This window comes from Hemicordylus capensis, chromosome 3, assembly GCF_027244095.1.
Source record: "Hemicordylus capensis ecotype Gifberg chromosome 3, rHemCap1.1.pri, whole genome shotgun sequence".
NCBI lineage: Eukaryota > Metazoa > Chordata > Lepidosauria > Squamata > Cordylidae > Hemicordylus > Hemicordylus capensis.
In genome coordinates this window covers 226357815-226374609 of record NC_069659.1, presented here as the reverse complement: position 1 = coordinate 226374609, position 16795 = coordinate 226357815, and the positions used below count along the sequence as shown (strand labels likewise).

Below are 16795 nucleotides of genomic sequence, written 5' to 3'. Positions count from 1 at the left end.
AGCCACAGTCAGAAGAATTATTTTGTTTTTTCAATGATACAGAAACTTCTTTTGAGTCTGAAAAGTTGCATAAAAATAAAAAAATTAATTAACCTCTATATAGCTAAATAAGAAAATGAGCAGTAGTCCTCACACTGCATTTCACTCATGGCCCTTGCCAGTGAACAAGTAAGCTAGCTCTTCTTTCCAAAATAAATATAAATACCTACTCTTACAAAAATGATTTCCTCCTAACCTGATATTTTACAATATGGATATTTTCCATATTGTATTCCTGAAGGCACTATCCAAAGACATCATGGGAAGAGCAAAGCACATTGGTAAAAAGCAACAAATTTATCTTACGAGTGTCTGGGATCCCCAAGCACTACACTTGAGCCTTGAGATAATAAAATACAGCACTGTAATTCAGTTACTTAAAAGGCTGCACCAGCTGGAATTTATTCAGAGCTATTGAAACCAAACCAAATGCCTTTGTATGCTAGGTAATAAAGTCCACACAATTATTTGCTCACAGATAAAGGTAAACAAGCTGAATGAAACTGGACTCCTAATAGCTTAAAGAGCTTTATACTCAATGACAGCTGAAAAAAATGACATTTAGCATCAAAGCCTATGAAGGATATATGGCCAGAACCATGCATGGTGTGAGGATTTCTAGGTTTTCTGTATTCACTTGCTTCGCACTGGGCTCCAATAGAGAGACTAGGGATATGTGAGCCAGCTTGCATTGAGCTAGGCTCGACATCAAGCCAGCCCGGTTCAGGTGTTCCAAGTTTGAACCAGACCACCCCCAGGTTGAAGAAGCAGCTTGTGGGATAGCTCGGGGGTGGTGGTGTACAAGCACGGAGCCTGTACCCCCGTGTCTGATTTCAAACGCTGGGGGCGTGGTCTGGCTCCTGAATAGAGCCATGCGGTTCTGTTCAGGAGTTGGAGTCTGGCTGGTGCTGTGTTCGCAGCACCGGCCATTTAACTCCCGAAGGGGCTGTGCCGCCCCTTTGGGAGCTGGGCTGGGGCTGGGGCTGCATTCGCAGCGCAGCCAGGAGTGGCTCTTCTCCTTAAAGGCAGGGAAGAGCCACTCCTGGCCACGCCGTGATTGCAGTGGCCATTTAACTCCCGGGGCCACACGGCCCCCACTTGGGAGCTAAACCAGCACCTCCACATCTGACGTCAAATGCGGGGTGTGTGTTGGGGCTGTGAGGTGCGGCCCCTGATTGGGCGCAGCCGGGGTTCTTTGAACCCGTTCGCCCAACAGTAGCTCCGCTCCTGGGGGGGGGGTATACTTATAAAGGGGAATCCAGCTAGGATTCCCCTTTACAAGTAAAGGGGGATTCCTAGTCTAAGAAGAGTGTGCAGCAAAAGGGGAATATTTGCCTGTCGTTTCCCACCAGTGGGGTCGGCAGAGGCAACTGAAGCATCAAAGGTGGCAGCTCCTCCAACCACTCCCCACCGCTGACCTCCCAAATGAGAGGCCGAGCTGGCTGCTGCCTGATTTGGGCCTCTGCATGTATGCACAGGCCATTCAAGTGGTGCAGCTGAACTGGCTCGTCATCTGAGAGGCCAGTAGGGTTGGAGGAGTTCCTGCTGCCAATGTCACTGCCGCCACCAACCCCACTGGTGGGAAACTCAAGGTAAATATTCCCCTTTCACTTCCCCCCATTCTTAAACTAATGAATCCCTCTTTACTTGTAATGAGGAATCCTAGCTAGATTCCCCTTTACAAGCATCTCCCCCGAGCTGGCGTGTAAGCCGGCTTGGTATGCTTGATGGCCAGACCAGATTTGGTTGGCTCAAATCCAGTCTGAACAGCCGGCTCACACAACCCTAGGAGGACCAAGCTGGTAGTCTACTTGGTATTATCGACCAAAAGCCTGAGGTCCAGCTTGGTACTAACAAATGTTGCCTTCTGGTAGAATATTTGAACTGATGCTTCAAATAACAATCTACCAGTTAGTTGCAAGTAAGTATAGATTATTTATGACATCTGTACCACCCCACAACAATAGGGAAGATATTTAATATTTTACTCAAACAATGAGTGGCGCACTAAAAACTAACAAATTTATTGCAGCATAAGCTTTCATGGACTACAGTCTACTGCATCAGATGCATGGTGTAATATGTCTATGTGAATGTGTATACTTGCATGAGTGCAGAGAAAAAAATCAGTGTGCTAATTATCACCATTTTAGGTATATTTTTAAGCTTGTCACAAGACCCCTTGCATTTCCAAGCCATATGACTACACTGTTATAATTTTTTCTCCGTGTGTGTGTGTGTGTGTGTGTGTATACACACACTCTCCCTATTGTTGAGAATTATAATTCATGTATCGGATGAAGTGGGCTGTAGCCAACTAAAGTTTATGCCAGGGGCGTAACGAGAGTGGGTCAGGCAGGGCACGTGCCCTGGGCGCCATTGCAGGGGGAGCGCAAAGTGCCTGCCATGTCCCGCCCCCAACTGCAGTCCGGAGAGGTGCCCCCTCACCCGGGCTACTAGGAGACCCCCCCAGGAAGCACTTGCCGTTTATTTCTGAAAGTGTCTATTCCTCTTTCTCTCCCTCCAGAGAGGGAGAGAAAGGAAGAATAGATGCTTTCAGGCAGTGAGCGCTGCCTGAAATGACACCAAAGAGCTTGCTCAGGCTCTTAGGAACTTGAGGCCACGCCCCCTTTGCATGTGATGTCAAAAGGGGCCGTGGCCTAAAGCTCCGCAAAGCCAGAGCAAGCTCTTCAGCATCATTTCAGGCAGCGCTTGCTGCCCAAAAGCATCTATTCTTCCGTTCTCTTCCTCTCTGGAGGGAGAGAAAGGGGAATAGATGCTTTCAGGCAGCAAACTGGATCTCTCCTGGACAATAATTTGTTTTTACATATTATAGGCTACCTTAAGCGGCGCAGCAGGGAAATGCTTGACTAACAAGCAGAAGGTTGCCAGTTTGAATCCCTGCTGGTACTATATCAGGCAGCAGCAGCGATATAGGTAGATGCTGAAAGGCATACTCTCACACTGCATGGGAGGAGGCAACGGTCAACCCCTCCTGTATTCTACCAAAGACAACCACAGGTCTCTGTGGGTGCCAGGAGTCGAAATTGGCATGATGGCACACTTTACCTTACCCTATTATTATTTCCTGAATACTTTTAATCTCTCATTTCCAACATGTTGAAATTATTCAACAAAATATAATTTTGTAATATATAATATTATGGTAAATTACAAGTTTTCTGAAAGATGCGTGTCAGATGTTTGGACGGGGGTGGGTAGGCACAATTTCAGTGCTTGCCCTAGGTGACATTTTCCCTAGTTACGCCCCTGGTTTATGTAATAATAAATCTGTAAGTCTTTGGGGTACCACAAGACTTTTTGTGGTTCACTCAGAAACTGGCTGCAATATGCAACATTAACATGCAATTCTACAAGATTTAAGGAATTTTAATTTCTAGCCCTGTTTCCAGAGTTGGGATAAAATGGTCCTAGTATTTATTCACATCTGGAATCCAGATGACACTGGAAGCTCTTTTGAAGGTCACTTCTGTGACTTTCTCTCAGGCATTCTCTCAAAGGGTCCAGTTCACACTGGAACCTCCCTGTATGGTTGGGGGAGGAGTTCATGTGGTTCCTCCCCACCTGGTATTCAGCACCACTCCTGGCTGAACCCAGGCACAAGGCAGATTATGACATTATTACTAGTCCACAACTGGATACAGCTCCATGAGTCACTCCAAAGTATCATCAACTTGCAATAACTTGGCCAGTCTAATGAATGATTCCATTTATTTATATATGTATTCAATCACTCAGTTTCAACCCTTACTTTCTCTTATTGGGTGTACTGAAGGCAGGTTACAGCATGCTAAATAAAACATAATGAAACAGTGGTAAAGCCAACACAAAAATATAAAACACACAATTGAACCAGAACATTAAAATATTTTCTTACACAGCTTGATAAGCCTCCTGAAACAAAAACAACATTTTTGTCAATTGCCTCCTAGGAGAGTAAACACTGAAAGCCTCAATGAGGGAGCACATGTTCCTACAATCATGTCGCTACCACCAAGAAGGCTCTGCTCCAACAAGCAGCCCACCTCATGCCTGATGGTGCTGGCATACAAGGCAAGATCTCCTCAGAAGATCATAGCCAAATAGGAGGTTAATATTCTTTCAGTTTAGTGGGTAGGTACATGAATGAATGGATAGATAACATTCAACATCCTTATACTATTAAATCAATATGATCCCCCCCCTGCCCAATTGCCCTTTGACATGCAGATGATACTCAGCGTATAGACTGTTAAATTTCTATGCCCAGTTTAAGAAGGGCAAGTTGTAGATGGAAGATCATAATCTGTATTCCAAATAGTTTAGAAAATTCAACAAAAGTAGAGCAACTGCACAGCAGACTCTTCAAGTTTTGATCAGCAATGAAAATCTGAGAAGGTCCTACAACATTTTAGAGTATGCAAAGCCTTCAAACATTTTTTAAAAAGCAATATCCCTATTCAACACACGATACTAGCAGATTGTATTACTGTTATTGCCTTATTGGGCACAACGCAGGTCTCATAGAACTGCAATGCAATTTTTCATTATTTTAATATTAGAGTTTGTTTCTGCCATCACTGTCAATATGTTAACATCAGCAAAATACAAGGGAGGAGACAATGATAATGAATACCCACAGTAAAAGTAACACAGAATACAGTGTTTTCTCTAATTGTTTTTCATCTGTGTGTGGAATGGGTTTTGTTCTGAGCAGCAGCATCAAGGCAGTGTGTGTGCACGTGCATTCAGAGTGGGGTCTTCCTGATTCAACCTGAGCGGGATCTAAAATTAACTTAGCTGTTATCAAAAAAACTCATGAGTGCACGGACACGTGCACACCTTAGAGGGAACACTGAATATGATACAAACATCTGACTTCAAATCTTCAATTTTCTCAAGACATTCAATGTCAATACAAAAAAAGAACTCCCAAAACCCAATCCTAAACACCACAAAAGACATCAGAAGTGAGGTTGGTTCTACCCTATTTTCTATATTCTCAGACGTTTCCAAAAATGGAAATCTTACCAGTTAAGGCATAAAACATGGATTTTTGTATAGCAGGGTTTTCTGACCCTTCCAATCAGGTTCTTACATATCTTGCCCAAACCGCATGATTAAGTTGCCATTTTTTTCTGGCAGGGCTCCTATGCGATTAACAGTCGAACAACAAATTAGGGGTGTGCACAGACTGTGGTCTGAGCTGCAACCTGAATTTTGACTGGTCTGTGCTCTAGCGAACCAGTCTGGTATGGTTCGGCCGAACTTCAGACCAGTCTGGCAGTTCAAGGCAGCGCTGGAAGAGAGGGGGAGCATTGAGTGGCACCTTTAAAAGTAGAGACTCAGGTCCTTACCAGTGTGACCACCACTCCAGGCAGCTTCCTGCTGCAGCGGCGGTCCCTCGACAGCCCACGCATGGCAGCAACGCAGCTCCATCACTCACCTGGCCTTCATGTGTTGGTTGGGGTGCTGCCGCTACCTGGAGCGGCGGTCATGCTGGTAAGGACCTGTGTCTGTACTTTTAAAGGTGCTGCTCGCCACCTCCCTCCCGGCACCACGTCGAACTGCCAGATTGGTCCACAGTTCAACTGAACTGGACAGAACCAGTTCACCAGATTGGTCCAAATTCGGACCGCAGCTCGGACCTATAACCAAAGCTTAATAGATGACTCCTGCTACCCACAATGGAGAAGAACAGATAGAAAAATCTCTGGTAGCCTGCTAGAACACACAATTGGTCACCCTAGATAATACTGTTTGGACAAGACAAAGGTCCTGACTGTAAGTAACAATTGATGTTTAAACTGCATTTAAGAAACATTTATTTTAAGCAATGTTTTAAGATCATACCAACATAAACACCTCTCTAAAGTATACATTGGCAAAATATATATTACACTACTGCAGGTAACTCTATAAGCTCATCAGAAATAAATTCAAAGTATTTAGGCTGAAGATTTTATCTTCATTTTGCCATAGGGCACAGTCCACCAAACTGCCATGAGGCATTAATTCGTTTCAATGGGACTTACAAAGGAAACCTGAACAACCCCTACTGAAATGAATCAGAGATGTAAAGAATTACTGCTTGCTGGACAAACACAAGACCCTTAGGGCTCATTTACAGATCATTTAGTGACTGGCAGCTGAACATGTGAACAGAATGCTGCTCATGTTGTAATGGGCATGCAGAAACTGTGGGATCTGGGCTTCAAGAAGGCAGAAGATGCTGACATGGAAACTTTCTGCACCAGGTACCAGAACTACCTGATGGATGACACATCACAGCCACAGTGGGATAACTCTTCACCAGGAAACAATTTCTAGTAGTCTGTGCATGATAATTATAACAGGGCTCTTCACACATTATCTTGTATACATGTAAAGGTATCTGCATACATGTAAATGGTATCATGTACTGTGTGTTCATTCTAAAAGTAAACCCAGGGATGGGACCCCTAGAAAATGTATACGGGATTGTATGAACTGTTTATGCATTGAACATTAATAACTATACAGATTAACAATATATGCACACTGTTTACAAACTGTCATGCACATACAACATAATGTGAATAGACCTAACATATGATCTCCATCAGACTCCACTAGGAAACCTTTTTATTGAAAGTTATCGTGATATGAAAGTTATATTAGCAACGTTTGTGATGACTCATTCAATGTCTAAGTCATCAGTGTGTGTGTGAACCATCTTTTAGTAGGTCCTACAATCTTATTATTATCTTCAGAGACCCATGGTCTGTTCAAGCACAAGGAAACATGTTTATATGATCTGATCCAGAACATTAACTTTCACTCTAAATTTCCATTCTGACCTTTTAAAAACAGACTGTAGATCTAGAAAACAGATCTAAAAAAAATTATATGTGCTTGCTGGAATCCATTATTCAAAAGAAATTTATGTGGCATATATGGTTACCTTCCAAATATAATCTGAATGTAAGTGAGAAGCGCTTTGAGTAGTTTATTTTTCCTATGTGGGTATTGGAGAAATATACCTAAGTGTTCATATTAGAACTCATGTGATGGCTTAAAGATCTTTGCACCAACATGTTTATAATAACCAATGGATCAGCTAATGGGTTGATTGATACCTTATACCAAGGCAATCTAAAGTTTATTAAACGTGGAGAAAAGTCAACAATGCTGCAAATTGAAACCTGTCTTTATTTCTGTACAAAAAAGAGTAACTCCTGCTTTGAAATGCTGAAAAACAAAAGCAAAACTGTACCTAAAATGCAGTTTGATAAAAATTACCAAGCAACTTACCTTGGCAACAGCTCTGTTTTCACAATTATTATTGGAATCTTTAATGCCATTGAGTGAATCTCTTCTTTGTTGGCAAGGCTTCTTTTTGCGTGGTCTGCCTTTAAGATTTGGCGCTGAAAATAAACAGGCAACTATTTCAGCATGGTTCTGACAAAAGGACTAACAACTGAACACTCTTCAACAGTTGAGCAATCTCCTAAAAATAAGAATATGAAATGTATACATATCCCCTGCAATAAATAAGGTTGTTCTCCCCAGTAATTGTGCTGTTTCTAGGTCACATATTTATAGATTATATCCACCCCCAACCCTAGCTAATCTTACAGCTGTTTACATCTAACAAGGACCCAAAAGACTACTGAGGAAGCACAAATTGCTCTCTGGCAAAACACAAAGCACAAAATAGCAGACCGTGAGCATCTTTATACAGATCTGCATTTTGTTTGGTAAAAATGTAAGCACTAACTGAATCCCTCTTCTGGCAATTTCCTCCGAGTATAAGGAATTTGATTGTGCAATGTTTATTTGCATCAAAGATCTAAGTTGCAAAAGCAACTATTTCCAGAGATAGCATAAGGAATAAAATGACTGCTTGATCATTCCGTACTGTATGAGTCAACGTGCAAGGCATGAGACAAACAGAAGCAAAACCCCTGCTTGACCAAACCAGAGTTCAACGCAACACTTCAGATGTCTTTATTAACAGTTTGTACAGTACACAAGATCTAGCCATTCTGAATTCTGCTTTGAAAACCAGTATATTTATGGGCTACCTGAGAAAAGCCCAACTCAATTTGCCATTATGTTTAATACCACAGTGCCAATTATCAGAAGCTTTGGCGGGGCGTGTGTGTGTGTGAAGTAGTTTTGTTCAGTATGAGAAGTGACCTGTACGTGCTCTCAAATCAAAATCAACCTGAAATCAAAGCCACCAGCCTACAACACTAAAAATGCTAAACAATCGTTAACTTCTGATTACAGTGGAGTGGAGATAACTTGCTTCAACCACTCCTCCACCCCGTTTTAAAGTAACCAATTGTTTCCTGCTAGCGGTGCTTCAAACGGAGAATGAAAACAAGCCCCCCCCCCACCCCACACACACACACACACCCCGGCCGCGCGTAAAAGCAGAGGACCAGCCCGCCCCTTCCCCTCACCCGCGAGAGGTCTCGTGCTTCAGCACTGCCCGTAAGTGTTGCAGAAAGCAACTCGGAGATTCGTGTCAGCTGAGGCGCTAGGATTCAGCATCCACTACCAGGAGGGGCGGGGGCGCGCGGAAGGGATCCACAGAAGTAAAAGAAATCGTTACCCATTCCAGTCGACAAACATCTGCTTGATTTCTCTCTCTCCTCATGAATGCTACAGCGTGTGACCACGCGCTACATCCCTGGAAGTCTCCACTCGGCGGGCACGTCAGTCTTACACGGAATGAAGGCTCGGAGTCTTTGGTCGGCGCTTACAAATCCCCTCCCCCGGCTGCTCCGTTACTCATATAAACACAGATGAGTGACTCGAGCAGAGGAGAGAGTGGGATGTGCTCTCAGGACTTCAGCGCTCTCGCTGCTGACGCGCTGCCAAGAAGCCTGCTCCCTCGTTTACAAATGTAGCTCATGATTTCATCCTAATTGTTTTGCTGCTCGTGACCTCCTCGCTCGACACCGCTTGGAAAGCACACCGAGTTCCACAACGCCAGGGCCACGTTTAAGGCCCCCAGCGAGAGAGCGATGGGGCCCATAATCTCTCCCTTCAAAAGAGGCTGCCTGAAACCCCAAAGTGCCCTCTCCATTTATTACAGCCTGATGCAAGCACTAAAATTTAATGATCGCCGGAGAGCAAATGGGGCAAATTCGCATCTGGCAAAACCTTCTGAAGTTGCTCGAACGACGAGGATTAAGCTTGGCTCAAAAGCTTGGTTTCATTAGAGTAACTTGTTTTATGGTAGCCAGACTGAAGCACAGCTAGCTCTCAGCATGCAACTTTATAGAAATCCAGGTCAAGCCTGAATTTGTGATGTTGTTTTGTACAAAAAGAAAACATACATGCCCCACCACATCTCCCATGCTAAGCTTTACTTAATTAACTGAAAAGCTTCTGAAGGCAGAAAAGGGCCAATTCCAGGAACAACAATCTTGCCTTTCCATACTGCTTGTTACTGGGCAGTAGTGGTGGTAATACAGTTTCCCAATTTCTTCAATTGCTGAGGAATTTGAACAGGAAATAGCTCCCTCTAGAATGTTCTAAGATTACCTCATGTATGACATAATACAACTTTTCATCCCATTCATATCAAATGTGTAATTAAAATGAAAGCATCTCTATGAATCCATGGTGACTGTAGTATTTCATTGCATAGCAAGAGGCAGCCTGACATTTTAAAGTATTATTTCCATTTTAACTGAAAAGATTAACATTTTCCCTAAATCACTCCACATACAGCATGTATTGATTCAAAATGAGTTAGAGTTCACTCAGCAAGAAAAGTGAATAGCTGGTATCAAATATGCGTAAGATCTATTTACAATATTCATGATGACACTATAATGTTTTCAAAATCTTCTCCAAAAATATTTGATGACTGAGTGTGTAACAAAGACCACTCTTCACCAAATATATTAATAATCAAGAGTATTCAGAATGCTCAAATGTTTGTTATAGGTTGAATCACACTTCACATTTAACTGCAGTTTTCTGACTGGTTCTCTAAACTTGTTGGAAGTGAAAAATCTATGCCAACATGCACAGAAATTTGTTTACACACTTCAGATCAGCAAAGTCTTCACAGAAAAATGGCATAGGAAACCAAAGTTAGGCACTGGGCAAACACTGATCAGTGGGTGGATACACTGGACAGAGATAGCTTGGCCACAGTTACTCATGCTCATTTAGATTACTGCAATGTGTTGTACGTGGGGCTGCCTTTGAAAACAGTCTGGAAACTGTAGTTGATACAAAATAGGGCTGCAAGATTACTAACTGGGACTGGACGTTTTGATCATATCACACCCGTGCTTCGTCAGCTGCATTGGCTCCCAGTCCATTTCCAGGACCAATGCAAAGTGCTGGTTTTAACCTTTAATGCCCTAAATGGCTTGGGACTGGGTTACCTGAGAGAGCACCTTGCCCTATACAGTATGTCCCGATCTGTACTTTAAGATCTTCATCAGAAGCCCTCCTCTGGGTGCCCTTGCCAAAAGAGGTGAGATTGGCCACCAGGGAGAGAGCCTTTTTGGTGGTTGCATCCCATTTATGGAATAGCCTTCCAAGTGAGGTTCACCTGGCTTCATCACTTTGTACTTTTAGATGCCAGGTAAAGACCTTTTTATTCACCCAGGCCTTTTAAATTTGGGTTTCCAGATTTGTTCTGATTTTTAACTAATTTTTAAAATAAGTTTTTAAGCTGCTTTGTATTGTATTTTATATTTTCTTTTTACTTTTTTGTTTGTTATGATTTAATGTGTTATGTGTTTTTATTGTATGTTTTAATCCTCTGTTGTGAGCCACCCAGAGAACAATTTGTTATGGGGTGGCTAACAAATAAAGTTTCTTCTTTATTCATTATAATATTATTATTGTTTACACAGTCAGACAGGTGTTATTGACTGGTTTGTTTTATCCAGACATCGAGTCCTTCCCAAGGACAAGGGATGGCCAAATTTTATTGTCAATGTTGCCGTTATTATAGATATCGTCGCAGAATATAGGCTGTTCCCAGTGAAGTTGCTTTTTGTAATTGGCTAATGGTGATTTCTGTGGCCCCTATGGTGTTGAGGTTCTCTTCAAGGTGTTTTGGAATTGCACCTAGGGCGCCAATTACCACTGGGACTATTTTGGTCTTTTTCTGCCACAGCCTTTCAATTTCAATTTGTAGATCTTTGTATTTGGTGATTTTTTCTATTTCTTTTTCTTATTCTGCTATCCCCTAGTATTGCTATGTCGATTATTTTAACTTGTGTTTCTTTCTTCTCAACTACAGTGATATCTGGTGTATTGTGTGGCAGATGTATGTCTGTTTGTAGTCGGAAGTCCCATAATATTTTTGCATCTTCGTTTTCTACAACTTTTTGAATTTGATGGTCCCACCAATTTTTGGCTACAGGTAGCTGGTATTTTTGGCAGATGTTCCAGTGTATCATCCCTGCTACCTTGTCATGCCTTTGTTTGTAGTCTGTGAGATCCTTTTACAGCAGCAGATTAGGTGGTCCACTGTTTCATCTGCTACTTTACAAAGGCGGCACTTGCTGTTTGTTGTTGATTTTTTGACTTTTGCTCTTATTGCATTTGTTCTTAGTGCTTGTTCTTGTGTAGCCAGTATTAAACACTCTGTTTCTTTCTTCAAGTTGCCATTCTTAAGCCATTGCCAGGTCTTGGTGATGTCTGATTTTCCACTTATATTGTGCAAATATTGACCATGCAGGGGCTTATTTCTCCATTTTTCTGCTCGGTTCTTGACTTGTTCTTTCTTGTAGGCCTGCTTTGTTTCATTGGTGTTGAATAGTTTCTCGTTATTGACCATTTGAAGTGCATCTTCTTCACTGTCCTTGATATATTCTTCAAGGCCTCTTTTCTCCTCCTCTACTGTTTGATGGTCTTGCAGCATTCCTCTTCCACCTGAGCTGCGAGGGAGGTATAGCCTATCTACATCACTGCGGGGGTGCAGAGCATGATTGATGGTCATTATTTTCCTGGTCTTATAATCTAGCGTCTCTAACTCTGCCTGGGTCCAGTCTATTATTCCTGCACTGTATCTGATAATAGGTATAGCCCAGGTGTTTATGGTTTGTATGGTGTTCCCGCCATTGAGTTTGGACTTGAGGATTTTTCTAACTCTCCTGATGTATTCACTTCCAATTTTTCTTTTAACTTCAGTATGTGCAATGTTATCAGCCTGGAGAATGCCCAAGTATTTGTAGTGTTTTTTCTCTTCCAGGTTCTTGATGTTGCTTCCATTGGGCAGTTCTATTTGTTCTGTTTTTCTTATTTTTCCTCTGTTCATTATTAATGTAGCACACTTGTCTAGTCCAAACTCCATTGCTATATCGCTACTGAATATACAGACAGTGTTTAGAAGTCATTCAATTTCTGACTGGGACTTTCCATATAACTTCAGATCGTCCATGTACAGCAGATGGTTGATTTTACTTGATGTTTTAGATGTTTGGTATCCGAAGCCTGTTTTGTTTAGTACCGTATTTTACGGACTATAAGACGCTACAGACTATAAGACGCACCTTAATTTTAATCCAGTTTTTCAGAGTTTTAACATATTAAACTGTTAAAACATATAAGACACTCCTGAATTTTGGCGGATATTTTTCGAGGAAAAAAGTGAGTCTTATAGTCCATAAAATACGGTATTTGTGAAAGTGGAGTCATGGTGATTACAAACAACAGAGGGGATAGTGAGTCCCCTTGGAAAATGCCTCTTCTAATGCTAACCTGTCCAGGTGTCTCGCCATTGATTGTTAACTGTGTACTCCACATGCTCATTGCTTTTTAAAAAATAAATATCTGAATGTTTTTGCTGACACCAGTTGTTTCGAAACATTTTAGTATCCATGTGTGAGGCAATGAGTCGAAGGCCTTCTTGTAGTCAATCCATGTAACACTTAGATTTGTTTTTCTTCTCTTGCAGTTTTCTAAAATCGTTTTGTCAATCAGCAGCTGGTCTTTTGTGCCTCTGGTGTTGGGGCAATTTCCTTTTTGTTCAACTGGAAGCTGCTTATTAGTTAATAAGTGTTGCATACTTCATCTGCTATTATTCCAGTTAATAAGTTGAACATGGTTGGCAGGCAGGTTATTGGTCTATAATTACTTGGAACTGCACCTTTTGCTGGGTCTTTCATTATGAGATGAGTTTTCCCAGTTGTTAGCCATTGTTCAATATCACCTCCTTGCAAAATGTGATTGAACTGTTTTGATAGTTGTTTATGGAGGCTTGTTAGGTGTTTAAGCCAAAAGCCATGCAGTTCATTGTCGCCTGGCACAGTCCAATTTTTAATTTTCTTTGCTCTTTCACTTATTAATTCTGGTGTTATTATTAGATCTTGCATTTGTTGGTTACATTTTTTGACCTCTTTCATCCAGCCTGCTTTTTTATTATAATCGATTGGATTGTCCAATAGTTTCCCCCAGAATTGTACTGTTACGCAAGCCCCACAACCGCGCCAAGGTAGTGCCTCACTGGGGGTTTGTTGTTGTTGTTGTTGTTGTTGTTGTTATTATTATTATTATTATTCTTACTATTATTTCCAGATGCCCCAGACAGTCTGCTTAAAAGAGGACCCATGTGGTGCTTAGGATGGGAGGGAAATGGGTGGGGAGAGAGATTGTTTTTTCTGCATTAATTCTGGGATAGTCTGATGCCTGGTCTATGTTTTATTTGCACCCTGTAACATCAAGACCTCCATTCTTCCTCCATTTCTTGCTGTTCCTAAACAGCAGAGCATGCACTAAGACCAATGGGAATCAAATGTACTACTTAGGTTCCCTAATGATGGAAAATCTGGCCCTGTGTTTGGGAAACATGCCCAAGATCTATTTATTCAATTAATACCTTTGGAACATAACTGTCCAGCAAGATCAGGGGTTCCCAACCTTTTTTTTTTAAATGTACCCCTTCTGTCACAAACCTTCAGCTCCCATAGAGACTCTGTGTGTGTGTGTAATTTTTACAAGTTTACCTGTCCTATTTATTTCAATGGGAGTATACATGAGTAACTTATTTTTCTGTCATGTTTATCTGTAAACCACTTTTAGAACTTTTTGAAAAGCATTTCCTTGGCTGCTGAACCTTCTGTCGGGATGGCTTTGGGGAGGGGGGTGGATGCTGCCTATAATTCCTCCCCCTCCTGGAGACTGTTTGTTTCACAGTCTCATGTTTGTGAATGGTGTCTTAGGCAGTGGTTCCCAACCAGGGTTCTTCCAGATGTTGCTGAACTACAACTCCCAGCATCCCCAGCCACAATAAATTATAGCTGGGGGTGATGGGAGTTGTAGTTCAGCAGCATCTGGAGGAACCCTGGTTGGGGACCACTGGTCTAAGGTGTCATAGCTCTCTTCATGAGAGAATGCTGGATGAACCCTGTCAGTCAGGCTGGAGGGGGGTGGAGTGTGTAGGCTGAGTACAGCCAGGCAATCTGGAACTAAGGAGGAGGGTCCACCTTCCCCCCTCTCCTTCCACAGCAGACACATTGCTGAGGATCACTGTCTTCAAGCCAGTGATCTTCAAATCCCCATTCAGCCATGAGACTTGCTGGGTGACTCTGGGCCAGTCACTTCTCTCTCAGCCTAACCTACTTCACAGGGTTGTTGTGAGGAGAAACTTAAGTATGTAGTACACCGCTCTAGGCTCCTTGGAGGAAGAGCAGAATATAAAATGTAAAAATAAAATAAATAAAATAAAATAGTGCAGCTGCAGAGGCAGGAGGCCTCTGAGTGCCCCCTGGGAACCCCTGAAGTGGATAATCATGCGTATGCATCAAGAGAGGCATCTATCTTTCTTATCTGTGAAATGGACAAAAAAGACAAAAACTCCCAGAGAATAAGACTGCAAAGAAACTAAGTGCATAGGAACACCTTCAAAAATGAATAATTAGGGCTGCTGGTTTTCATTGGTTGAATCAGTTAAAACTTTAGCTGTCTAACAGGTAAGGCAAATTTGACTCAATAACAATGAAAGTTAAGGGCATATTTGTCTATTTTTGAAACCACTCAGAAAATTAAGAAGAAAATATTAAAGTAACCTTTTTTTTAATACAATAAATGGGAAATAGTGTTTATTAAACTGTATCTCAACTTTGTTCAGTAGTCAGTGTGGTATAATGTTTAGAGTGTTGGACTAGGACCAGGCAGAACAAAGTTCACATTCCCACTCAGCCATGAAGTTCACTGAGTCACTTGGGCTAGTCACTTGGGCTGCTTCAGATGACCAGAAAGTGAGGGGGAGGAAACTGGAGGTCCTCGACCCTAGTAAGTAAAGGCTCCTGACATGAGCCAATATTTTTGCTCCTTTCCATGTTGTCTGAAGCCACCAATGTCTGATGGGTAATGTTGGGATTCCTCTACCACTCAACAGTCTCGGCCCAACTTCAACTCTTGGTTATAGATGACAGGCGCATGTCAGATGGTGGAGGAGGGAACTCAACATTCTCCACTAGACATTGGCAACTTCAGACAAAAATGGAAAGGGGCAGAAGTACTGCCTCATGCCAGTAGCATAGGCTCCCTGGAAATTTCTGGTTCCCTCTTACTTAGTTGCTGGTGGTTGTGTGTAGCCTGTCTTACAGAGGACAAGATATTATGCGTGTGTAAGTACATTGCTCTGAGTTACTGGGAGAGAAAAGACAGGATAAAAATGAAATGAATAAGAAATAAAAGGAACTTAAACTGAATTTTGTAATATGTAAATTAATGTAATAACTATTTAATTGTTTCAAATAATGATTAATCAACCATTTTAAATGGTTATCCACACTAATATAAATACATGTAAGTTTTGTAGCCCATAATGAAAGTTATGTCCTCCCACAAAGCAAAAACAAAGAATTTAGTATTCTCTTATCTCAAGATGTCCTGAATATTCTGAAAGTTCCTGGAAGATTCTGAAAGATCATACAGGTCCTGGAAACTAAAAGGGATGGTTTTAAGCACACACACACACCCTCCACCTTGTTCTTTCAGTTTTCAAATTTATCTAATTATGCATACATATGCTGAAACCACTACCTTATTTTTGGATTGCCCTTCTCAAACTGATAGGCACACAACCTTCTGAGTTCATGATTAGAGAGAAAGGCTGACATTCAGAACATTCTACCACAGGCTTTCTTAACATCCACATAGTGCTGGCCCCTGTACTGCACCCCACTTTCCCCAAAGCACAGGCGGTCTTGCACTTTTGCACAGGAGGATGAATAATTTTCAGGGCTCATCTGCACTCCAGAACTGCTACGTTGGAACGGAAACATGTTGCTGAGGATCAAGTGATGCGTTTTTGCTCTAAACAGAGCTGTTTCAGAGCACAAGCAAGCTCCAAAAATTACCTGAGAGCACATTTGAGGAGAGCACAGTGTGGCAGTGGATGTTAGGAGTGCTGTGGTAGACTGCTCTGGATGTCAGTCCAGCGATTTGAAAACCCCACTATTGCTTGAAACACATATATGGCACCTTGATACATCATTCTGTCATCCCTACTGTACAGCATTGTGACTCACCTCACTAGAATGACTGAGTAGATAAACAGAACCATGTGAATCATTGCATCTTTCACAGTTCTCCATTTTTCCTGTTATGCCCCTAATCCTGACCTTTCTGACACTAACTATTTCTGTGGAAACAATATTATGATGATGACACAAATCAAACAAGAACCAGAGATGGAAACGCTCCTTTTCAAAATATGTGCAATTGTAACAAAAAAAGGAAGTACAGCTAATTACTGGCAAAGCAAATTGCTCTTGGTACA

The 16795-nt window shown here is 41.9% G+C and overlaps 1 protein-coding gene across 4 annotated transcripts in view; it reads right to left on the bottom strand.

Annotated features, from left to right (window-relative positions):
* Positions 1-16795, bottom strand: part of ARID5B (AT-rich interaction domain 5B) — a 276705-nt gene that overhangs the window by 67052 nt on the left and 192858 nt on the right. For 3 of the 4 annotated variants that reach the window (XM_053308880.1, XM_053308879.1, XM_053308881.1), the window contains one exon: positions 7333-7445. In XM_053308880.1, coding sequence (XP_053164855.1) covers positions 7333-7445 — 113 coding nt within the window. Of the gene's footprint in view, positions 1-7332; positions 7446-8641; positions 9078-16795 lie in introns of those variants that run through there. The other variant, XM_053308882.1, reaches the window with a different exon arrangement.